General features: G+C 40.9%; 1 protein-coding gene and 1 long non-coding RNA gene across 2 annotated transcripts; both read right to left on the bottom strand.

The window, feature by feature from the left end:
• Positions 1-1,210: 1,210 nt before the first annotated feature.
• LOC127600798 (14-3-3 protein beta/alpha-A-like) lies at positions 1,211-16,150 on the bottom strand. Its single transcript, XM_052065604.1, has 6 exons — positions 15,982-16,150; positions 10,268-10,579; positions 9,427-9,550; positions 6,820-6,983; positions 3,990-4,085; positions 1,211-2,570 (listed from the first exon to the last, which is right to left on the bottom strand). Exons 2-6 carry the CDS (start codon positions 10,568-10,570, stop codon positions 2,535-2,537), a joined length of 723 nt encoding a protein of 240 aa, XP_051921564.1. The 5' UTR covers positions 10,571-10,579; positions 15,982-16,150; the 3' UTR covers positions 1,211-2,534.
• Positions 16,151-16,771: 621 nt separating this feature from the next.
• On the bottom strand, positions 16,772-18,422 carry LOC127600805 (uncharacterized). The gene is made up of 3 exons (XR_007962422.1): positions 18,351-18,422; positions 17,026-17,251; positions 16,772-16,864 (listed from the first exon to the last, which is right to left on the bottom strand). It is a non-coding gene; the product is annotated as an uncharacterized LOC127600805 (long non-coding RNA).
• Positions 18,423-26,315: the final 7,893 nt, after the last annotated feature.

Here is a 26,315-nt window from a genome sequence, read left to right as displayed (position 1 = left end):
GAATCGGGCTGCACTGTGGCGAGGGGGCTATAGCCCCATCAGAGATCTGTGTAGCCCCAGTTAAGACCATTGTATTCAATGGTCAATGCATTGTGTTCCAAAATATAGGTTTTAATATACTGTATGTATGCTCGGAGAGGGAAAAAAAAAACTGGAGCCATCACTCCTGTACTCCGTGTGGCAGAATACTTGAGATTGAGTGAGCGTGATAAAGAGGGTTCTAAAAGAACTTTTAAAATCAATATCCAATGAGTTACCAACCAATCAAGACTTTCACTTAGCATTTTTTAAATTGAGCTATGCATTTTTTACTTATGTACCTCATACTATGTCTCACACTGGTTGCGCTCCCGTATGTGGCGTGAAATACCAACATTCACAAAATGTATTGGAAATCTCTGAGAACAAAACCTAGCGTAAAGGTTAAGTTATTTTGATAATAGGCTGTCATGATCGTCTCATGGTTCACCGGCCAAACTTGCCAGTGAGTTTATATCAACACACACCAAAATGAATTTTAACCCGCATTTGTCAGATGTTCATTTAGAAATTTGGTCACAAAGCTTTTATTTGTTCGGACCACATTTAATTACCTGGTTATGTTGAGCTGACAAACTGTGCAATGTGGCATATCAAAACCTGGAAGGTTTAGTTATCCCTCGCAAATGAATACACACACGCATGTACAGAATTGTTGGTAACCCTCTTAATCAAAGAAAACCCCATAATGGTCACTGATATAACATTAAAACGTCAAAGGTAATAAATAAAAATGTCCTTAACATTCACCTCTGAAAATCAGTCATAGCTTCTGAATTGTGGTTGAACTGAATAAAAATCGTGGTACCTCTAGAAAAGATTTTTTTTTTAAATGATGATAGGAAGACATGTAAACTAAAGCAAGGGTGAGCAATAATTGTATTTTTGTATCTTATTGACATAACTATTTATCTGCAGCCACTCACCCATAGCACATACAGTATGTGGCATAAAGTGTTAATATGTAGCTTATGATTACAATCCAAAAAAACAGAAAATGAACAGATCACACTTATTGTACACTTCAACTGCTCGTGAAGTGCCCTGCCACCAAGTGCTGTGGCAGAACTGGACCATAAATGATTTTGCGCCTCATTTTGTATACAGAGTTTTTTTTTAAGCATTCAAACTTGAAGGAGTACGGTAGTTAAAACTTTCATAGTACCGTACATCAAATTTACAAGATATTTATTTGTACTTTGGAGGGACTTAAGAAATTAGGTCTACTCAGGAGCTACTATGTTTTTCCACAAATACAGTTATATAAAAAGAGAAAAAGATGCTCACATAAGTTTGTATGTATATTCTTGTCTTTGTAACCTTGGCACATGGTTTGTTAAGGTGTGGTTGCTGTCAACGTCCGCTGTAGATTTTGTTCGGTCTGCAATTTTGGATAACCACATTTGATCAGCAAAGCAAATGTTCAAGATGTTACATGAAGGTAATGATATTAGTAAGATAAAGTCTACAAATATCATTGAATTACATCATGAAAACTAAACATTGAAAATCCTCTGATTTGTGTACAATTATTCCTGTGGACAGAGTACTGTTAAATAAAGACAGCGCTCCGGTCAAACTTCTGAACCTGACAAATTAAAATTTTAATTATGTTCATTCTTTATTTTACTTCCACATCACCCCTCCAAAAAAAAGAAAAAAATTGATTGCTTGAGTGCTTCCAAATCAAGCGTACAAAGACAGCTAACCTGACAAAACCTCTCACATTTCCGCAAATTGTCTTACTGACAGGATTGACAAAAGGGAGAGAGTCGTAAATGCAAAGTAGAAAAAAGTAACAAGCATACTTTTCTGTGCCAAAAGAAAACCAGTAAAAAGGTGTGGAATCCAAATTTTGTAACTTCTACATTGAAATATAAAAAGGGAAATCACCAAAACAAAGCCTTCTTCATCACCCCCGCCCTACCGCCCCACACACACGCAAAGAATTTCAAACAGTGGAAAGTTCAAGCATTTGACATTGATGGAATGTAACCTGTGAGTTTTGTAATCCGTTTTAATTCCTGTCTAAACTTAAGCAGTCAACATCCCCTATCTTGTGAGGGGATATTTGTGCTATTCACCTTTATTATAATGTAAGTGGATCAAAACCACAATCATAAAATGAGATACACTCACACACACTAACTGCTTTCCTATTTTTAAGGGTTGAGAACTTGTTATGGGCCCCACCACCATAGTAGTATGAAATCTACCTCCCTCAGGGGAAAAAAGCCACCCGATTAGCAGCCAACAATACAAGCACCCATTATATACCAACTGTAGCCCATGCTCTCATCCTCAAAATTTCTACGAAAGGAAACATGTAAACCTAAGCCCATAGGAGCAATATGAGTTTTAACAGAGCTGAATTAAAGTCAGTTTGGAGAGAGCAGGCCAACAATAATGTTATGGTGGTCTCAGTGTACTGATGAATAAGAATCAGGATGATGGCAGGTGGACACAGAGGACAATTTTGCTTGATCTCTGGGTTTCTATACGTCTTCACCCTCGTTCTCAGATGTCCACAACTGAGGAAAGAAATGCAGAGAATTGATGAGAAGGTTGAAAAACAACATTCATTTCATATTTATCTATTTTAAGCTTCCCCTATAGTTGGGCTCATCACCTATAGGAGGGAGACCAAGTGGTTCGAGTGCAATGTTAGATGTAGGGCAGCAGGAAACAGGGACCTGGGCAATCCTATCCTCAGCTACAGAAGATGTCTTTTGGGTCATGGAATGCCACCGCTCAGAGGTATGAGCCTGAGCTGGTGTACAAGGCTGAGAGGATCCAACTAATCAGTTGGGCTGACCTTGATACACATCTTGGGCTCCCAAGCAGTCCTATGGCACCGATTAGATGCAGGAAAACTTATTGCCCCGAGGTTTAGTGCCTACACGTTGGGGTTTACGCCCCTGGATGAAAGAGTAGCCTCACGCAGCCTTTGGGTGGGGGACTGATGAATCCTGACTGTGAATGTGCACAGAACAGCAGGCCACAGCACCCACCCAGGAGGGGGCACCCGCTGGGGGCTCCTTTGTTATACTGGAGGGCTTTAATGCTCACATGGCCTATGACAGTAAGACCTGGAAGGGTGTGATTAGAAGGAACCTCACCCCAATCTGAACAGCGGTGTTTAGTTATTAGACATATCTGCTTATGACGGATTGTCCTTCACGCGCCATTTTCCAGTTTCCATAACTGCACTTGGCAACAGGAAACCCTAGACCGCAGTTCGATGATCGGCTTTGTGCTCATGTCATCGAACTATTGGCGCTATGTCTTGGACACTAAAGGTGAAAAAGTCAGCTGATCATCACCTGGTGGTGCTTTGGCTTCGATGGTGGGGTGGTGATCGCTAAAAACATTGTCAAAGTTGCTCGTTGACACACAGAGCGGGGGAAAAAAACATTTGTGAAAGGTTGTTGGGGTTCTCATGCAAATCTAAAGGTTTCACACAACTCTCGTTAGTAGTGAACAATGGCTAATAGGACTACCAATGCTTAGGTTCTCCCCGGTAAATTTCACAGGAGACAAATCCTGATGGGCCCAAATGGTTTTCAGGCTACTGCCATGGCAAAAGAAGGCAGGATATTGCATTTGGGGATGAGCTGCTGCGCATTAGCAGTGATACAGAGACCAAGTAAGAGGAATGTGAATATTTACTTTTAATGTCAATTCACAGTGAGCATCCTTAAATCTTCTGCTTGTGCCCGTAAAATTGAGTTAGGGGAGACTGTTCTCCAGGCAAAAATAATTTGTGTGGAGCCTACCCTTAGTGGTGTACAGGTGAGTGTCATTAGCAGACACCCACAGCAAGTGTATGGAAGTTTATGGCCCACTCTGTAGAATGTTGATGAAACACATCTATACACGTGTTTTAAGAAATAAATGTATGGATAATAAATGGACCTATGGCTCAGTATTGTAAATAAAGAGAAACTTACTGTCAAGTTGTCTCTGAGTAGCTGCATGATAAGCGTGCTGTCTTTGTAAGCATCTTCTTGCAGCTGGTCTAGCTGGGCAATGGCATCATCAAAAGCCTGAAAGATAAAATAACAGCTTTTCGGGTTATGGATTTTAAAGAGCCATAATAGACAAAAAACAAATACGTATGGAGCCGTGAAAAATTAAAAGCCTTGTAATGAAGGTTACTGTACTGTGGTATCTCTACTTACGAAATGAATTGGTTCTGGAAGAATTTTTTTCACTAGAAAATTTGTTTAGTCGAGAGGTGTTTTCCATGTCAAATGCCAAAATTCGTTCCAACCCCTCCCAAATTCCGACACGTTTCCGAAAGAATAAAAATACATCAAAATATGTAAGAAATACATGTTACAATTACATTATTGCACAATAAATACACAATTATTTATTAATTTATTATTTTAAAAAAGATAAATAAAAATAAAGGAGTTGGTTGTGGATTTCTGCAGGAAACAATCCTCACCTGCACTGATGAACAACCAGGGTACGGACATAGAGAGGGTGACCTCCTACAAGTACCTAGGTGTTCTTCTAAATAATAAACTGGACTGGTCTTGCAATATAGTTCTGCTGTTTTTCGCCACATTCTTCATTAACCAATTGGAATTTGTTCCCAGAATAATAAACAGAAGTGAATGAGAGTTGTGCATAATGTAAAAAAACAAAGAATAAAGAATAAAAATGATGGTCATTTATAACTTTTAACTGCATGCTTGTTGTTTATTGCCCTCATTATTTCATGTTCACTCTCAGAAATGGTTTTTGCCTGCCGTTTTGTACAGAACTGATCCAAGGGCATTTTTTGTCAGCTTTTAATAATCCTTTGAAAAGGTCCAAGGCATGTCAGCATATTGAGCGATCGGCCGACTGGTGATCGCTTTTTCTTTGTGATTTACATAAAACTATCGGAACACCTCATGACTCGACGGGCGAATGATGAGCAGACTGCATCGACACGTATCTATCTACACCAGTGGTCCTCAACTAGAAATGCTGTCGGTCCACTTTTTTTTTTTATAAGACCAAGGTCCGGTCCCATGCACGGTGGTCATGGGGAGCAGGGCTATATGCCCATTTAGTATGGTCAAGCCAAGCTTATACAAATCAACACTCCTCACAACCAACCAATAATGGGGTGCATGAAAATAACAAGTATTCACTTTGCCAGTACACAGCAAATAATGAGAGGTATTGTGTTGAGGCAGAGGAACCCTTTTATTTTGTTAAGTTGTACCTGCTTAATAATAGAAATTGCCCTTTTAGGGGAATAAGACATTTTTTACTTTAACTTTGTTAAACAGTAGTTGTCTTTTTTCCCTTAATTTAATAAAAGCAAAACAAAATACTCATTTTACCAAAATAAATACTAAAAATGAAAACAAAAATATTATTTTCATTTGTACAATTCCCCTTTTCACATCCCCTCTGAAATCATTGAAAAATATATCAGAAGAGGAGTCAAGAACCATTTTAAATACTGACACAAGGGAGCACAGGAATGTGCAGTGCTGTTTTTCCACTAAAGGTGAATGCAATGTCTGAGGTATGCAAATATTATTTGAGGACGCCACTGGGATGTTCATTTAACATGTTGCGGTGTTCTGCTGTTAAACAGCTGCAAAGATCCCCGGGTAGACGGGAGCAAAACTGCACACAATCGAAACGTCCCGCGATTTGTCTTGCCTTGTCTTGTCGCGCATGCGTCTGTTTCCTGACACAATCATCCATTTTGAATGCGTGACGCTGATGTATGGGCACACCTTAAGTTCAGAGGAGCCAATCAGCGCATCGTTATCGCCGACATGCCCCCGTCTCCAGTTCGTCCAACATTATACACACACACACACACAGAGTCGCGCTGCTGCGTCCTCTGCAATATATATCTGTTCGTGCACGCAAATAATACAACGGATAATTTTAACAAGCGATCGCGGTAATGCGCAGATTATAGTCCAAAAATAGAAATAAATGTATAACGTAAAAACACTTTATAATTTATTATTTTATACATTTTGCCGAGGGTCCGGACAGAGGAGGCCGAGACAGAGGAGGTCGGCGGTCTGGACAGAGGAGGTCGGCGGTCCGGTCGTGGATCGCGGTCCGCCAGTTGAGGAAGAGGGATCTACACACTCAGACACATACGGTACAAGTCCCTCTTGGCCAATGGCATGCCAGGATGACGCTTGGTAATAGCCAATGGGAGAGCAGCTACAAGTATGTTGCGTCCAGGAAACTCGGAACTGCGAGGAGCAGTCCATCCATACTGTATTTTTACATTTCGCATCTTGAAATTTCTTTCGTAACAAGAGGCAATATTTTCCTGTTGAGACGTTTCATAACTTGAAATGTCGTATGAAGAGACGTTCGTGAATATCAATATTAGCTATTTTAGCCTATTATCAAAATAATTTACGTTTTTCCCCTGTGGTGCATTCTGGAGAGCAGGGGTGCCCAAACCTTTTTGACCGAAGATCTACTTTTCGATTAACCAACCTCCCACGATGGACCAGTGACCGCACACATGCAGACACACGCATGCCATCATGAGCAGCAGCCATAACGGCCCCCAAGATGATCGAGGCATGGGATGCACTTTTGCAGCGTGTGCCGTTTAAAAGTGCTTCTCTCTGCCCTGCAGATTCCCATACTTTGCCCATACCCTTGATGAATTGTAAATGAAATGCTTTGTTTTTTTTTAGTTTTTTTTTTTAGTAACAGTCACCTGCATGGGAGTGTTCGAATCAAAATACAATTATTGATAATGACAGAACATATGTCATGAGCTCTTACCAATTTAGCCAGTTCACAGGCCATGTCGGGCGAGTTGAGGATCTCATAGTAAAACACAGAGAAATTCAGTGCAAGACCAAGACGAATTGGGTGTGTGGACGGCAGATGGTCCCTGCTTGTATCAGAAGCCTTTTTATAGGCTTCTTCCGCGGCTTTGATGATTTCTGAAGTCAAATAAAAATTACATAGTCAATGACATCAAAGAGCCAAAATACAGTGCGTCTTCCAAATACAACATTCAGTTTATCCTCAACACATCACACTGAAATAACACAAGTAAGCAATATGTGGTACTCGAAGAGCTTAGTCTTTCATCTCTGAGGTCACTTGATTTGAACTAAGTTGACAATGTTAACATCTGTCTACAGAGCTGCTTTGGATCCAAACAATGTCTCTGTGGAAGATCCATTCAAGTGAGAAAACATTGCATCAACCTATGTGCTTCCATCAATAATTATTGTTTCTAAAAATTTCAAAATGTTTCAAAAAAGGGCACGTCCGCCTCACACTGCAGAGGTACAGGGTTCGATTCCGGCTGCGGCCTCCCTGTGTGGAGTTTGCATGTTCTGTTGTGGGTTTTCTCCGGGCATTCCGGTTTCCTCCCACATTCCAAAAGCATGCATGCCAGGTAATAGAAAACTCAATTGTCCCTAGGTGTGAATGTGAGCGTGGATGGTTGTTCGTCTCTGTGTGCCCTGCAATTGGCTGGCAACCGGTTCAGGCTGTACCCTGCCTACTGCCCGCCCGAAGACAGTTGGGATAGACTCCAGCACGCCCGCGACATTCAGGAGGCTAAGGAGATTAGAAAATGGAAGGATGGATGTTTAAAAATGTTTGTTCAGCAAACAGGGTACCCTGTACATAAACTAGGATAACAATTTGAACGTTGCCAGCCTGAGCACAATGAGGACTGTTTTGTTGCAAGTGTGCCTAAAACAGTTTCATGCAGTGGACCCCAAACCTTTTCCTGTGAGGGCCACATAACTTTTCGCTTTTGTTTGAAACAGAAAAAGTGTGAATTTAAGAGTGCCGAAACGTAAAAATTGATTTTTTTTTCCAGAAACCCACACAAAATCAAATAACTTTTCTTTGAATTTTTTTTCACAGAACAAAAGTCAGGGAAGAAATAATTAAGATTAAGATATCCTTTATTTGTCCCGCAATGGGGAAATTACAATCAGACTTCAGAAAGGAAAAAGCTGGATAGGGAGAGCGGGAAAAAACACTATTAATATATAACACTATAATAAACTATAATAACACTATTAATGAAATAAATAATGAAATAACCCTCCCCAGGTTCTTCACAGAAAAAAAGGCAGGAAATAAATTAAACGACTTATAAAATAAATAAGAATCAATTAGATCGCCGAGACGCGCCCACTATACTCGGAGCACCGTCAGTTGTGTTGCTGGCCAGCTTTGAAGAGCCCAGGTCTAACTCGTCCATAGTTTGGTGCACTTTGCTGAAAACACTCTCCCCCGTCGAAGTCCTTTTGAGACTTTGGAGGGCTGCAAGCTACTCGCACATCTTAAAGTTTGCGCTAGCTCTACGAACAAAATTAGCAGTTGTGCTGTGTCGGGCAGGTCCGTGATCTCATCCAGTGTTAATGAAAACAATTCAAATTCTTTCTTCTTCTGCTGCAGCTGGGCGTATGTATACATTACCCGTGATTTCTTCGATATATCTAATGATTGTAATCGCTGATAGACTCACGGTACTAAAAAAGTATTTCTTCTCGGGACACACCACCTTCGCGACAGCTTTCATGCTTTTCTTGACAAACTCTCCATCAGTAAAAAGATCTAGCGCTGCTTGCTAGCAGTTGAGCAAACCGAAAGCTAGCCCGAAACGATGGCTGGTTCAGCTGAGCTTGGCGTACAAATGTATTTTGCTGAGCTAACATTCCTCTTTTTAGCATTGACAGTTTGTCTGCCCACATTTGGCAATGCAAAATATTGTACTTGTCGTTTTGACGGGATTCATAGTGTCTCCGCAGAATATATTTTTTGAATCTCGCCACCGCCTCCTAACCGATGTCACAGCCACCTTGCATTAAAAAAAAATTGTTTCTCCACTTTGGGTTAAATTCCCTGTATTCTGAATCATTTTTTTCTCTTATCTAACCTTTTCGCCATGATTATGTTCTCTTTAAGAGGGGTGGGTGTCTAGGATTTTTTTTTCTGGGGTTGCCAGATAACGGCACAGACCGCAGAAAGAGGGAACAAATGTCACGTTATATGTGTTTATGAAAACGTTATTAATGAATAGTTAATAATGAAAATAGGTCATAACTAAGGAATATTTAATTGCAAAAGCCCAAAGTTATGATAAAATACAAATACATAGAGATGAAAAATAAATCAAAAGACTCTCTGGTATTGTTCATGGGGGCCGGACCAAATGTGGAGGAGGATTTGATCTGGCCCGTGGGCCGTAGTTTGGTGACCAGCGGTTTAATGCATCATCCCACAGAGCCCAACTTTCACCATGGGAGTTGCATATAAACGCTGAAGAAATATGCCACAAGCAAATGAATAAGAAAGACGAAGATTTAAACACAACCGCATCAACAGATGACTTAAATGTGATAAATCCTCACATACCCTGCTTGTCTTCTCCCATTGCCACTTCGGCCTCGTAGCGGTGGTAGTCGCCTTTCATTTTAAAAAAGAAGACTTTGCTCTCCGCCGAAGAGGTTTTTGGAATGAGGTGACGTTCCAAGAGATCCTAGCAGAAAAACCATGTTAAAAAAAAACACAAAACTTACTCATACATCTACGTGTTTGTAATTTTCTAATCTCCGGGGAAAAAAAAGTATTCTTCTTTGCTTTCTGTGGTCCATGTGTAGCGCGGTACACACTGAGCCAAATATTAAACCAATTAAGCAGACGGAAAGCAGACACCTTAGTTTTGGGTATTGTGCATCTTTCCTATGGTTGCCATAATGTTTGTCCAAATAATTTGTTTTGTTTTTGAATGTTTCTGTTTTACCATAAAAAGCAATTCCAGATTTTCACTGGATAATGTTCCAACATTATCTCGGTTTCCCTCCCACTTTTCCTCAAAAATCTGTTATATCAAATGCGGATATTGATTCTGAAAGGACCTCAAGATGTTCAAACAAATCTTTTGGGGTGTTGTTTCATCAATCATTTGTTGAGCATGCTACACAAACTTCAATATTGACCACCAGTTTAAATGTGATTGGTTAATTCTGAAAAATGGCACACTCCAAAATAGTATGTCCATGTTTTTTTTTTTGTTTTGTTTTGTTTTTTTTGGGGGGGGGCTCCCTGACGTAAAACCTTGATGACTATTCCTAAATATTTTTAACAAGAGTCACCCAACTGTATTTTTTTCTGATTTAAAAAGTACAGATTTAACCACAACTACTTTCATAAATCTCACAGGAATTGAATGTATGATTTACAAAATAAAGCTCACCAGGACATCCTTGCAGATTCCCTTGAGCTCTGCCTCAATTTTCTCCTGGTACTCTTTGGCCAATTCCTTTTTTTTGTCATCGTCGGCCTTCCCTGCAATGCTTGTAATGACACGCCAAGAAGAACGACGGGCCCCAACTACATTCTTGTAGGCCACAGAAAGCAGGTTGCGCTCCTCACTGCTCAGTTCCTTGTCACTCATCTCAGTTGCAGACTTCATCGCTGCAGCCATGTCGTCATACCGCTCTGCTTGCTCGGCCAGTTTGGCCTTTTTGATCAAGTTCTCCTTGGATTCCTCGCTCATGATGGCTCACTGGAAAAACAGATTTAAAAAGGAAAGAGGGAGTCAAAAACCAGTCAAGGGAATATTGAACTGGCTGAAGACCCATGAAACAAAGTCCATACAACAGGAAGTTAAGCTGAAACTCAGAAGGAGATTTTACATAGTCTCAATAAATTTGCGTCACTATGACACAAGGGATTTATTCACCTCTGCTTTTTGGGCAGAATTAGCCCAAGCAAAGTACATTCACAACAAAGTTAAAATTGTCGGCAGCGGCCACTATGCTGCTGCTTTAAAACATGTTGCAGCTTGCATGTTTGTTGCAGCAGCTGCAATTATGTCAATGCAGTACCCCAAAATGTTGGTATCATATTCGGCAGCCTTGGCAAAATGTGGCCTGCGGGCAACACAGAGCTTATTCGTCTCGACCGGCCCTCAGTCTTTATGAAGTCATGATAAAATGTAAAATATCGGTCGGCGGTGCTTTTATTTTTGTTTTGAAGGCATAATATGGGAATTTCTCTTTTGTGAGAGAAATAAAGGTTTTCTTCTAATTTTATTTTAATGTGGACACACCTTGGTTTCACAAGTATTTTGCATCTTCCCTATGGTTACCATCATTTTTGTACATATAATTTGTTATTGAATGGTTCTATTGTACCACAAAAAGCAATGCCTGATTTTCATTGGATAGTTTTTCAACATTATCTCTGTTTCCCTCCTACCTTTCCTATCACCATGTCCATCACTTGAAAGCTACCGGTACATTCAATGATCCTTAAGGTTTCGTGAACCGTGGCCTACACAATTAAAGAATTTATGATGGCACCAGTTTGGACGTTCCAAATTATTCCAAATGACAATTAGTGAGCACATCCTTGAAGCAATTCAAAATTGTATTGTTAAAGGCATTTCTTTGATGGCCAATGACACTGTTGAATACTGAAATTACTTTAGGTTGATAGTTTTGCTCCAAACATGACCGTTTTTAACAAACTCTTCTCTTCAATTTAAGTAGTGCCGCAAATGCAGCCGACAGCGGCCCAAGTGAGGGACATATAAATTATACGAACAGTTTGAAGTTATGAAACAACCTAAACATAGACAGAAAACAATCACGCTCAATTTACATACAAAAAAAGAAAATTAAATAATGATCATTAAATATTATTTATTTAGCAGCCCGGTAGTCCAGTGGTTAGCACGTCGGCTTCACAGTGCAGAGGTACCGGGTTCGATTCCAGCTCCGGCCTCCCTGTGTTGAGTTTGCATGTTCTCCCCGGGCCTGCGTGGGTTTTCTCCGGGTGCTCCGGTTTCCTCCCACATTCCAAAAACATGCATGGCAGGCTGATTGAACACTCTAAATTGTCCCTAGGTGTGAATGTGAGTGCGAATGGTTGTTCGTTTCTATGTGCCCTGCGATTGGCTGGCAACCGATTCAGGGTGTCCCCCGCCTACTGCCCGAAGACAGCTGGGATGGGCTCCAGCACCCCCCGCGACCCTAGTGAGGATCAAGCGGCTTGGAAGATGAATGAATGAATAAATGGTGAATGGACCTTATGCACAGCGGGCTGTGAGGTATTTCCGGTGGAAAATACGGAGGTGTGCGAACATCCGGCTGCCGTCTACTCCAAGCTACCAGGACACCATCTCAGGGGTGGCACGAGGTGATGAAACCTCTTCGCCAATGTGGCTCAACAGAATGAAAATCTCCTAGCCCCACTGGAGCAAGCCACGACATCACATTTATGGTTGGTCGCTGTCTTGTGACGTGCACCATACACGAGTTCACATTGTAGCCCATTCTTGTCCAAATGACACAAAACACATTAAAACCTCAGGGAATATATATTTTTCTTCAAGATGAAGGAATAGCTTGTACCAAGCTACATTGTAGTTTGAGAAATGGGCCAAGTTATTATCAACAAGGAAATGACAATTGCACTGCTGACATGAGGGCACTTCAAACCTACAACAGGGAGGAGGGACTCTTGCTGTTCCTTGGTTGCGTCAGCTCGTCCACGTTTCAGCCCTGCCCCAAAAAATCTGCATAACTAGGAGGATGAAAAATAGCTGTATACTATATCCAAGCAATTCAGCACTCAACTGTTCCCAGTCTTTACAGATTGGTATCACTTATATTCTAAAAAATTTAATGTCTTGAGGGAAACAAAAAACTGAAATTAAATGTTAAATTGTTTGTTTTAAAAAAATATTGGAAATACGATTTATTTTATGATCTTACTCCCCCACCCCTCACACAACACATTTAATTGTAATCATTGCTTTACTGCATTTTTATTTTCTTGTATTTAACCAGTATTAATGTTTGGACTTTGCATAATGTTGCAATGGCCAAGTATTATTAAATACGGGCATATTTCAGGAATAAAACCTCAGCCTCACTTTTTCCAAACACCTCAACCATCTATGTTACTGTATTTTGATGGGTCGTCATTATGTTGGGAACTGGTAATGACATTTTTAGGCTGTACTTGCTGTAAAAGGGTTGAGATCCACTGCTTTAGTTGAATTATTTACTGTATATATGTTAAATAGATGTTACTGTTATTATTACAGACATACTTTGTGATATTACAATATAACATCTGTATACAGCTAGTTATAAACTACTTACCACGTGTAATTTTATTGTATAAAAATGACATGTGAGAATTACTGCATGATTACACAAAATTCAAGTGTGCTGTATTTACGACCACAAGGACGTAAATCAATGTTCATTGTGGGATCACGTTATGTAAATCAGAGCTGTGTTTCGAAGATGATACATGAAATACGATTAAACTGGGTAGAAAACCTGCGACCGGTTATTATTTTTGGAACACTTAAAGGTCACAAAGCTACAAATTAATCCAAATGTGCAAATATATTCGCATTAGTTTCATTTGATATATACATACACATGTATATGAGAGTGCCTATTTCAGTAGAAATGTCTGTTTTCGGTGTTTCACCTAGGTTGCGTGACTCTGTAAAGCTTTCCATCCTTCTTGATCCGTATAGAATGGAATCGTCACAGACTGTACAGAGAGCTTGACCAGTGACATTGAGCTTTTTCACGAAATCCGACACAAGCTCAATGGTTCCTCTTTACTGTTTTCTACTGGGGACACCGTCCCATCTAAACGTGTTTTTCAGATCCACATCTGACTGACGCATTTTAGCTTCGTCACGAGTCTCGATAACATTCAGCATTCGCGAGAAAGGTGTTTAGGAAGGCGAACACGGACTGGTTGTGATTTGCATTTGCCGACATAGCGACCAATCTCAACAAGTAAGACATTGGTTTTAGCCCATATAGGAAGTAACGACAAACTAACGCTTCACGATAAAAAACGGGATTCAAAATGGATGCTTGCAAACATTACTTGTAAACATTATGAGCCCCGAATGTGCCGAAGACAAGTCCGGACACCCCGCCAGAATTTTTTTTACGGATTTGGAACAATATAAAATATATAAATATGTAAAATTTTGACTGGAAAAAAAGCGGAATTCCGCCAAAAAGCGGAAAATCTCATCCGTGATTTTATACATGTATATATGCATGTATAAAATATATATACACACACACACACAGTCAAACCTCGGTTTTCGAACGTCTCGGTTCTCGACCAATTCGGTTTTCAACCAAAAATTTCGAGATTTTTATGCCTCGGATGCCGAACAAATTTCGGTTCTCAAACAAACTGAGCGCACTTGAATGCACCACTTGACTCCTCTTGCCTTCCTTACACAAGGAAATGACGCTTCCTCGGTTAGACGAGGAAGTGACACTTCCTCGTGCCGCTTTCCATTGTGAGCAGACGTGTTCAATAAACTTTTTTTAATGAGCGTTGTTTCGGTTTTCGAGCAATTTCGGTTTTCAAACAGCCTTCTAGAACAGATTATGGATGAAAACCGAGGTTTGACTGTGTGTGTGTGTAAATATCGATCGATCGATCGATAGATAGACAGACAGACAGAGGCTCCAACAGCCCTCGCGACCCATGTGAGGATAAGCAGATCTCCAAATAAAAATGGTTGGATGGCGTAACCATTGGGGTAATATATATTATTATACAAGGACATCATAAATAAAATATTCCTTAAAGGAAAAAAGGTGCTTCAGGAAGAGACTCACACAAATCCTGAGCCTCAAGACAAACCAAACCACAGTTCCAGAAAGACCAGTGATGAAATCTTCAATCATGAATTGGTTCTGTTGACAAGCTTAACAAGGGTGATGTTTAAAAAAAAACATCTATTCTTCATCTTATTTGATTCTGATCTAGGAGCTTACATTACTGGGTTAAATTTTCACTTGGTTTTCACGATGCTAAATGACTGCAGTGTCTGATTATCCCTATCTACAAACCAAGTGAAGAACCGTCCCGCCTGCTCACTGAAGTGATGGAACGCTACAGGTAAAGGATGCAATTATTAAGTACTGTATTCTATGACCGTAAAATAGCAACCGGGACAAATAACTTACTGGAATGCCATATACACACTTGTTCTAACCCTCCTTACAAAGCTGCAAGGCAAACACCCCCCCCCCCCCACTACTTTTCTCCTGCATATATATACACCACACCCACTTCCATACCTGAGTCTCGCCCTACTAGCGCGGGCTACGTGCCAAATAGAAAACTTTTACGATGAGGCCTTATATCGTACCGGCGATCAGCGATTACACCACGCATCCCCAAACTGTGATGAAGTTCTGATAGGAGATAATCTACGTAGGCGAAAAGAGTAAACTACGCGATAATATGAGAGTTCGTGTCCCGTTTTCAGAACGACATCGAGATATTTCCTGAAACAAACCTTGACAACGTTTGACATTAGGCCAAGAGTTTCCGCACGCGGCTTTTATCTAACTACTGCGAAGGCACGGCATTTTTCAAAATGCTTCAAAGAATATTGAACAATGTACGATGCCAACAAGCGTTCTTTCTTGTTAAATTCGCTTTAGAATCATAGGAAATAAAACAAAGTTCGGGATCTCAAAACGTATAGAATCACGAAAGCTAACAAGGATTCCTCTAAAGAATCCGCGACAAAAGCAACAATCGAGACAATACAACTTGGGTTTTCTTTGTAGTTAGCTATTGTTGGACAATGACCAAACAGCCCAACAGGTATAAGTTAGTTGGCAGGGAGTCGGTCACACGTACATAAACCGTGTTTCGACGTGACACGCCTTCCTCGGCTTTTAGTTGGAAGCAGCTAATAAGATAGGTTTCATTGTTGGGGAGCTGGCCATTGTTCCTGGACTGTCACGATTGTCGGCGTTTTCCAGCAAACCCAAGGTCAATTACAATTATAACTGGGACAATTTGTCGCTGTATTACACGACAAAAAGGCGAGCAATCTCCCGTGCTAACGCGACAGGATTGTTGCAGTGTGTTTCCGTCAATTCTTACCTATGTAATGGTAGACACCAGCGGGTTTGGCTTTCAACTTCCAGCTGATACCCCTCTGCGTTGTCAGCGTGAAGAATCGATGGTTTCCTTACAATTCTACTCGTTGAAGGCGCAGCCTGTGCAAGGGTGGATGACGTCAGCACCACCATGGCAACCACCGCAGACATCGTGGGAGTTGTAGTCTCTAGTGATGGGAATTCCGGCTCTTTTTAGAAAGCCGGTTCTTTGGGCTCGGCTCACTAAAAAGAACCTTCCCAATGGCTCCTCGGTTTTTTTGTTGCTTAAGTTCATTTAATACCAAAAATAATGTAAAATTATGTGTAAAATGAATTACTAATGTAAAAAATATACAGTATATCAAATATTTATTATTTAAATGGCTTTATTTATATTCTTCTGAACATAATCAACATGGAGTACTACATGGAGTGCTACAAAGAATAAATTACAAAGTACAAAAACAAAGACGCGTCTCAAACAAGGTCAAGAAAAAGTTCCAATCTCTGATTGTGTATATTTATAAACTTTTAACTATTTACAGTAAAACAACATAAGTAAGCTTTGATTACCATACAACAAATTACAAATTAAAATTTGATATTGGATATTTTAACCTTGCACAGTCTACACGCTGCCTTTGAACTATCAATTAAGTTGAAATTAGTCCAAATTTCACTTCGTTACCTATCCATTTTCTCACCTTTCCACTGTGTTGTTTTTTCTCTGTAGCGCTTTCAAGCTCTCTCTCCCCTCCCTGTCTCTCCTATACGTGTGCTGCTCACTGTGCTGCTGTGTCTCTAACTCCTCCCCCTTCTCGTCTCTGCAGCGTCTGTGTCACGCTCCCCTCCCTCTTCTACCACGGATCATGACCAATCACGTGCGGCTTTAACCGAGGGAGGGGGTGGTGGGGGAAACAGGAGAAAAAAATCAGCTCCTATTAGGATCGGCTCCCTATGAGGAGCCGGGTCCCGTCGTTCACTTCAAAGAGCCGGATGTAAGAGCCGGTTCGTTCGCGAACAACAAATCACTATTAGTCTCAGATACCTCCTCACTTGTGTGCGGACAACGTGGAATCGGTTCCGACTCAATGACGGCGTGGATGAGGGTGTGAATGGCTGTTTGTCTTGATATGTGCCCTGCGACTGACCGACGACCACTTCAGGGTGTAGTCTGCCTTTCGCCCGGAATCAGCAGGGATAGCCTCCAGCAACTCCCCGCGACCCTCTTCAGGATAGGCGGTGTTGAAAATGAATGGGAAAACACGTAAGACCTGCAAAATATACATATGTAACGGAGTGATATATTGCGTTTATTAAATTATGACGGAAGTGACGCAACAGCGCACGGTATGGCACCAGCTTCCCGCCGTAGTTCAGGCAGAGCTACCAGGGAAGTCACAGGGTAAGTCAGGTTTTATTGACTGTCCGGATTCATTTCTAGTTTAATTGCAATATTTCACTTTGTTTTCCCTTTTTCTACGGCGCTGTGTATTTAATTATTTCCCGAATTTGTTCCGAGTCCACATTGCTTTTTGTGTCGTCATTTCATTTAAGTTTTGTTGAATGAAAGTTTTTATCCATTGTGTTAACAGGTGTTTTTTTTTGTTGCGCAGTTATTTTCTAGACTGAAAAGCCCCGTGACTTCACCTATCTTGCCATACTGTGTTGCAGGTAATGCTTCTTTCCTTTTGATTGTATTGTATATAGTTTTTCGTGTTGTTTTTCATTTGACTATTAGTGTGGCTGGCGTTTACCCGCGCGGTTCGTCGCGGCCCCCATTACTGTGCATTGTGCAGCCGTTCTGCTGCGTGTGATGCGTTCAGCGGCATCACGTAGATACCAGTGAAAGTGTGTTTTTTTCTTTTTCTTTGTAAATAGTTAATATACGATCACCTATTTTGTATATTTTGATTTGTTGTGCATTTAGCTTCTTGTGGATGATGTTTAGTTCAGGCAGAGCTACCAGGGAAGTCACAGGTTATTTTCTAGACTGAAAAGTCCCGTGACTTCACCTATCTTGCCATACTATGTTGCAGACAATAAAAAAAGGGAAAAGCCACATCCTAGTGTCTGGTATTCTTGAAGCGGCAGCGACGTGGAGCTCGAGACCATCATAGTTGTGACCCCCGTCACACATATTCATATATTTCACTTTTATGGCGACATTTTCAACACATGGGTCCAAACGAGACGTTAACATTTATTTATTAATTTATTGCTGGACAATAGACAAGTCAGACAACAACGAGGACATAAAGAAAAACTATACCAAAATGCACAGCAAAAATGTGCAAGGGGTCGATCAGAAACTGTAAACAAGTTAGAAAGGCCGGCAAGTTATCGCACATTTTTTACAAAAAGTTTACTTACACAAGTTTTGTTGGTCCCCGTATGCAGAAGGTAGACAAACAGTAACGGCAGGCACGTCATGCGTTTGTGAACATTACAGGATGGGCAGAATGATGAAACAGATGCGCCATCCCAGTACATTTTCACCAGCAAGATGCAGGACATGAGCCGCAGTTCTCCAAAGTATATTTTGTGCCCCCCCCCCCCCCCCCAAAAAATAGACCATCCTACACCACGTCTTTCACATCAAAAGTAGAATATCACGTGGTAGATTTGTGTCATTTTTTCCAGGAATAAAGCTAGCATAGATGCATTACATTGGGCGACGGAGAGAGTGAATATGATTGTGCAGTCGAGTCCAACATTTGCGGAATATACGATTCTCCAATGGACATGGCGGTGAGCATTATTGTTTTTAAAACCGTTTTAAAAGTTAGTAAATGAACATGAAAAATGGCGAAATAAGTTTCGTATCCCTTTAACATATAGAGAAAAACAACCATTCACACTCACATCACTGAATAAGTACCGATCCCGCATTGCCCCGCCCGCCCCCCCCCCCCCCACACACACACACACACACAAGCCAGGTTAGTGCACCACTACACCATCAGCGACTCAACTATTACTTTATTTTCAATCATTTCTGTGCTTATGATGTCCTCAATCAAACCGCAAAAACGTCATCCGGATACACAATCCAAATCACCGTGTTTTTTTATGAAGTAAGTTTAGTATTTGGATAGTGACAGAATTTGTATGATTTTGCCTTCTTAAACCCGGATGATGGATTTTAAATAAGACAATCACCGTTAGCATTGATTGTCTCTCTTTAGTTTCAGGCAAGGGGTTTATTGTCATAAATTTAGGTTCCTCTGTGGTCTTTGTCATTAATTTGTGTCCCGTATATGTCATTATGCTGGCATTTAAAGTAAAATTTTGTTGAAAAAAGGTCTGGAAACCTCATTAAAAAACCGTTCTTTTAAAAGCATATTGAGGGTGGAAGTGAAATGAAGCACTGATATTGAAGGGGTGGGGTGGAGTATTTCATTTATTATTTTTTGACTTCAGAAGCGCGTGTGAGGCTTGTATTTGCCCCCGCAATTTCGAGTTTTCATGTCAAGGTGTGGTTCCATGAGAAAGCAAAGGAATTTTCGACAACAACCAAAGAGTTAAACTCAGGGAATATGAGATGTCTAACTAGTTAAACCAGTTATAAATCAGCCAAGTCTCATAGACAGACACACACATAATTTTTATTTGGCAGTTGATTATCAAGTGAAACATGATTAATTCGTCCTTTACATGATGCATCAATTTTGGAAAATCCGAGCTGTCGGGATATGTGGGAATCTAAATTGTGATGGAAAGCTTCCATTACAGTATATCATTTTGGTCATTAGCATTGGAGAGTGTTCGCCAGACCACATCCAACGTCGTAAATGACACTTTATTTTTTAGTTTATGGTCGTTGATTCTCCTTCCAAGCTACAAAAATGGACTCTAAATCGCTTCACTTTTTAAGTTGTGGTATGTTTCCCGTGGTAAGAGGTGTGAGCAAGTGGTATTTGTCTCCAGGGTGAAACAGAAAATTGCATTTGTTCACAAAACCTGTTGGACTTCTTTGCCATCTTCAACACAGACTGACCTCAGCGACTGCTATACCACAGTCAGAAAATGAGCTCATGGTTTGTTCTTATCGTATACCAGTTTTTGTTGGTACACAAAACAAATCAGAATGGGGGTGTCAGTATCTGCTTTGTCACCAGTTACAAACATGATTGTGTCAGTAGCCAATCTGTTCTGTTGCTATCATTTTACAGTCTGATTCAACATACGGGTTCTTATTTAAAAATGTGCATATTGTGATAAAGTTCATTATTTTCTGTGATGACTGATAAACATTAGACATTCATATATTTTAGATTCATTACACACAAATGAAATAATTCTAGCCTTTTATTGCTTTCATATTTATGATTGTGGCAAAAAAGTAAGGGAAAACCAAAAATTTGCATATTTCATCCGACCAATTAAAAAAAAGGTGTTAACACAAAAAAGTAAACCGTCAAATAATTATGTTTAGTGAATTGGTCTGGAATCCTTTAGCAGAAATGACTTCTTTAATACGGCGTGGCATGGAGACAATCATCCTGTAGTACTGCTGAGGTGTTATAGAGGCCCAGGATACTTCGATAGCGGCCTTAAGCTCATCCACAGTGTTGGGTCTGGTGTCTCTCAACTTCCTCTTCACAATATCCGACAGATTCTCTATGGGGTTCAGGTCAGGAGAGTTGGCAGGTCAATTGAGCACCATCATACCATGGTCAGTAAACCATTTACCAGTGGGTTTGGCGTGCCAGGTCGTGCTAAAAAAATGAAATCTTCATCTCCATTTCAGCAGATGGAAGCATGAAGTGCCTCAAAATCTTCCGGTAGCTAGCTGCATTTACCCTGCCCTTGATAAAACATAGTGGAACAACACCAGGAGCTGACATTGCACCCCAGACCATCACTGACTGGGGGTACTTGACACTGGACTTCAGGCATTTTGGCATTTCCTTCTCCCCAGTCTTCTTCCAGACTCTGGCACCTTGATTTCCGGAGGACATGCAAAATTTGCTTTCATCCGGAAAAAAAAATACTTTGGACCACTGAGCAACAGTCCAGTGCTGCTTCTCTGTAGCCCTGGTCAGCCGCTTCTGCGGCTGTTTCTGGTTCAAAAGTGGCTTGACCTGGGAAATGCGGCACCTGTAGCGCATTTCCTGCACACGCCTGTGCATGTTGGTTCTGGATGCTTCTACTCCAGACTCAGTCCATTGCTGCCACAGGTCCCCCAAGTTCTGGAATCGGCCCAGCTCTACAATCTTCCTCAGGATCCAGTCACCTCTTCTGGTTGTGCATCGTTTTTTGCCACACTTTTTCCTTCCCACAAACCTCCCACGGAGGTGTCTTGATACAGCACTCTGGGAACAGCCTATACGCTCAGAGATTTCTTTCTGCGCCTTACCCTCTTGTTTGAGGTTGTCAACGGTGGAATTCTGAACATCAGTCAGGTCAGCGGCAGTCTTACCCATGATTGCAGTTTTGAGTAATGAACCAGGCTGGGAGTGTTTAAAAGCATCAGGAATCATTTGCGGATGTTCTAAGTTAACTCGTTGATTCAGATGATTAGGTTAATAGCTTGTTTAGAGGACCTGACGCTAGAGCTTCGTGTTTGCTTTCAAAACTTAGGTTGTAGCAGACGTGTGCACATTTTCAGCATGACGTCTGTGATCCACTGGTGAGAGAACACATAGATCCTCTCCTCTTTCATCTACAACTGCTTCAGACAACAAAGTGTATGCAGAAAAGTGGTGAAGATTGCGTGACTGTGTGTGTCCTATGTGTTGTGTTGTGTTATTTTTGTTATTTTGACTTCAAAATGGCGCCGCGAGAGTGGCTGCCTTTCCAGCAGCTCCTATATTTTGTTGTTCAACTTCTTCCTTTCATAACTTTGCTGTTGTGAATCGGGAATTTCTCCATTGCGAGACTAATAAAGGTTTTCTTATCTTAGGTTAAATATTTCTGTTGGTGTGCAATACATCTATAATATCTGAAAATTTTAAATATGATTTTTTTTAGAAGGACCTGTATTATCACAGGGTTCAAAAAATGCAAAGAGTCCCGAATAAAGTGTCGATCCAAATTTCATTATATTAAAAAAAAATACAGCACATTGTGTAATATCTCCTTGTGTGTTTGTTGTTCTTCTATATGGTCAAGGAGCTGTTTAAAGTGGGACTCTCTACCCTGACAGTGGAGCATGACCTCACATGGTACTGTACCTACGATCGGAGTGGAAGGGCATCTCAAGTGTCTACTTTGCTTTGGGGAAGTTGTTTTTTTACACCGGTGCGTTATATTTTGTACATTTTGCCAGATTGCTTCAATGTGGCCAATTACCAGACCATTCATTCATTCATTCATTCATCTTCCGAGCCGCTTGATCCTCACTAGGGTCGCGGGGGGTGCTGGAGCCTATCCCAGCTGTCTTCGGGCAGTAGGCGGGGGACACCCTGAATCGGTTGCCAGCCAATCGCAGGGCACACAGAAACAAACAACCATTCGCACTCACACTCACACCTAGGGACAATTTAGAGTGTTCAATCAGCCTGCCACGCATGTTTTTGGAATGTGGGAGGAAACCGAAGCACCCGGAGAAAACCCACGCAGGCCCGGGGAGAACATGCAAACTCCACACAGGGAGGCCGGAGCTGGAATCGAACCTCTGCACTGTGAAGCCGACGTGCTAACCACTGGACTACCGGGCCGCCACATTACCAGACCAAAGTTGTTTAAATAATAATTAAAAAATCTCTCTCTCACAGCTGCAAATCAATTCTCATCTCATCGTTCACCCCAAAAGAGACATCGAAAGAACTACCGGCACACATTCGTGAACGTCACAACTCTAATATTAGATCTTACTTGGATGTTGACATTTAAATTACAGCACTTTCATTGCGAAGCAAATCAAGACAATGTAATAAAGCTGACTGACTAATGAGCTGCTGATGGTTTGGAGAGAGGCCAAGCCCCATGCTAGCACCCATGGCAATGCCATACCCAAGTTAATTAACCTCGTTGACAGATTGTAACACGAGCTAAAAACTGCATGAAACGTCAGAGCTCCACTCTGTGCACATACACGATACAGTATTTGAATTGAGCTGAATTCCTAATGAAGTTTCAGTCATTCACACCCACTCCAGCTCTCTTGTCATTCAACAGAGGGGATGGAGAGGGGAACCCCACACCGTCGATATACGGCGCTAAGGCGACACTTTTGAACTGAAAGTCACTAGTTTTGGTAGTTCTTTGGAGAAAGAAAATCCTTACTTGTGTCTGAAAAATCTGTAAATCCACCAACAAAGAGCAGAACTGTTCTCATACAATACCTGTATCGAATTGGTTGGTAAAATCATATGGTGAACTGCGCCAGCTCGTAGCAGAGATGAAGCAGAAAAGCGCTACACCTCAATGTTGCCCATTGAAGGCAACCGAGAACAGACAGACATGCCTGTTTAGCCCGTTTGCGTTCACCCACAAGGCAGGGAGAAGCAGAGGGAGGAAACTGAATTTTCCAGGACAACTCACAATTGTAAATGCACCCCACCGGACATTTTAAAGTGCTCAAGGAAGGACTCTTTGTATCATCTTTATATCACAATTACAACAATACTGGTCACTTTAAATTGTGCGACAATTCTCGGCTTCATCTGTACAATTGTCATTGTACGAAACTGATTGCACTATTTTGCTCTCAACTCTTTGAATGAAAACAAAAGGCATTGAAGGGGACGTCATTGGAAAAGTAAAAAAAAATAAAACAAACAAAAAATATAAAAATAAATAAACCTGAGGTCCATTTCCATGGTACCCCCAAATCAGCCTGGTTCCAGCCTGTGTGGTGGCTTTTCCTAGTACAGTATACTTTTAGGGGACTGTGCGGTTGCAATAGAACTGTTCCTTAGAGCCTCGTTCAACCGGATTACAGAATGCAAACTGATGAAGAATGTAGCTGTCATCTGACAGTGTCGACAGATATACATTGCTTTGAACCACAAATGTCCAAACCCGGTCCTCGCGGGGCGATGTCTTGCCTGTTTTCCATCTCTCCCTGCTGTGACACAACTGATTCAAATGATCACGCTAGTTAGCCAACTCGGTGTAGAGTTTGCTGATGAGTTGATCATTTGAATCGAGTGTGTTGCCGCAGAGAGAGATGGAAAACATGTATGAAAGCAGCCCTCGAGGACCAGAGCGTGACACCAATGTTTTAAGCAATGTGGCAAGGAACTCCACTGTAATAACAAACAAGGGTCTTCATGTAGAAAAGGTGCACACACACAGAAACACACTTTTCCCCATACCTTTGGAAGTATCGCGTGAAATTGATCGTGGGAATGTGCGGCACTAAAAACACAGCTACTTGGCTGGTCTGTGCATGTTTTTCTTTCTTTTGAGCCGTTGGCGAGCTGGAGAGGTGTCTCCGGGCACCATCTATCCGGTTTGGGAGCTCAGAGCTAAAACCCGCCCTTATAATTTAGGGGGACTCGTCTTCATTTACAAGGATCTCCGGCTGTCATTTGTGAAGTTCCTCTTCTTTCATTGGTGACACACTTCATAATCTGATTATCTGATCATGCAGACCCACTTTCAGGCCCTGTTTATATTAATTTGCATACTTATGCAGAGGAGTGGAAAAGGACTCTGGTACTCCAACATTTTGACATCGATTGAGATATACGAAAGGAATATGATGGAATTCACGTGTTTGCACAGATTCACGCATCTGATTTTTTTTAATGCACGTGAAGTGTTTTGGATTTAACCATACACTGTGTTATAAAAATACACAATTTCTTCTTAATTAAAATTGTACGTTATTGGTCACATTTCAAAGGTCTGAATGAATTAGCTCTTTATTTTTGGCCAAGTCTCTGTCCATTTTTGTGTGTGTAAACACTACCGTCATTGACGTAGGAATTCAGGGAATCCATGCCCAGTGCGGCTACGCCTGATTTGTGCTTCTGTTCACAGCTCCTCCGCTAGAGGGCAGACTTACTTAACATCTGGCGCATGCTGTGAAGCATTGTCCACATTTAGACTACTCTCTTTATTTAGCATTTCCCACTACTCACATGCACCACCAGAGGGAATTGCCATAAACTGATTTTTTTGTTATGTGTAAACAGTACAGTGTTTGTGAGAGGTTGGTTGAAACGCGAGTTTGAAGTTTTTGTGAAGCTCTGTGCAACGAATGAGACTACTATAGTCTGGATGCCTACCGATAATTAGCCTGATACGTGTTCCATACCAACCAGATATTTTGGAGTAAATTATTTGTTTTGGTTACATTTTGACAACAACCATTATTAAGGAACGTGCTGTGTGTTGGTGGAGAAGATCAGCTTTTTTTAATGAGCATATCATCATAAACAGTAATTTAATTCAGTGTTTATTTAATTGTGTCAAGATAGGCACAATTGATCCCCCCCCCCCCTAAACTTTAGTGTTTCAGAAAATACAAACACTCGGTTGCAATAGGCCTACACAACACCACCACCGATGCATTTGAATGAGCGCACATGCACATATGATCTGTTCTTAATGGGATAAAAGCGGACGAGAGGGGTCAAAATCTAATTTTATGGGATATCACATGAAGCGTTATCAGCCGTTTGATATAAAATAATTTCACATTTTGAGAAAAGCCTTAATTCAGAATTAGACTTTAATTCGTGCTTTCAGCCACACGGGTGGTTGTGACAAATGTCTCTCCCCCTCTTTCTCTATATATATTGTAGTAGTACTTGTCTTTAGAATAGAATGTTTGATTGTTGCAGTCAAAGTTATTCAATATTTTCACACAGTAGTAGGCAATGAACATGGCTAATTCATTGTTTATCATAGTTTCAAGAAATAAAATGGACAAACCTTTCAGAACTCCTGGCAAAAATGCGAGAATCACAAGCCTCAGAGTATATGCATTCAGTTGTTTAATTTTGTCGAAACAAAGCTGATCACAGACATGACACCAAACTGAAGTCATTTCAAATGTTCAACTTCCTGGCTTTGAGAAACACAAAAAAAGTCGTAGGCAGTATAAATTCTTTTTTAAGATCAAGCATAGGAACAAGTCTAGAGTTGCTTAATTTAAGGAATAAGGTATGAAACTACAAAAAAATCTTTTTCCAACACTGATGATTACCTTTAAGAAGTTTGATCGTCTCCTTTGTTTCAATTGACATTTCTCGTCTTGGGAGCTATGAGTTATGTCAGTCCAGTTGGTGCAACAGCTCTCCAAGGTGTGATCGCTCCTGTTTAACTGCAGACTAATGAGCAGACCTTATCTGATGCAGGTGTTAAGTGTTGGGAATGGAAATTTACAATGTGATTCTGTTTTCATGAAAGCCACAAAGATGCCTTTTGAAATGACGT

Source organism: Hippocampus zosterae, chromosome 5, assembly GCF_025434085.1.
Source record: "Hippocampus zosterae strain Florida chromosome 5, ASM2543408v3, whole genome shotgun sequence".
NCBI classification, from domain to species: Eukaryota; Metazoa; Chordata; class Actinopteri; order Syngnathiformes; family Syngnathidae; genus Hippocampus; species Hippocampus zosterae.
Note: the sequence above shows the minus strand (reverse complement) of the source record. Positions and strands in the feature narration are given on the sequence as shown.

Coding starts and splice junctions, on each gene's coding strand:
- LOC127600798 (XM_052065604.1), bottom strand. CDS start 10,570: ATGAGCGAGGAATCCAAGGAGAACTTGATCAAAAAGGCCAAACTGGCC. Junction 9,551..10,267: donor GAATCTGCAAGGATGTCCTG/GTGAGCTTTATT, acceptor TTTTTCTGCTAG/GATCTCTTGGAACGTCACCT. Junction 4,086..6,819: donor CCTGTGAACTGGCTAAATTG/GTAAGAGCTCAT, acceptor TTTATCTTTCAG/GCTTTTGATGATGCCATTGC.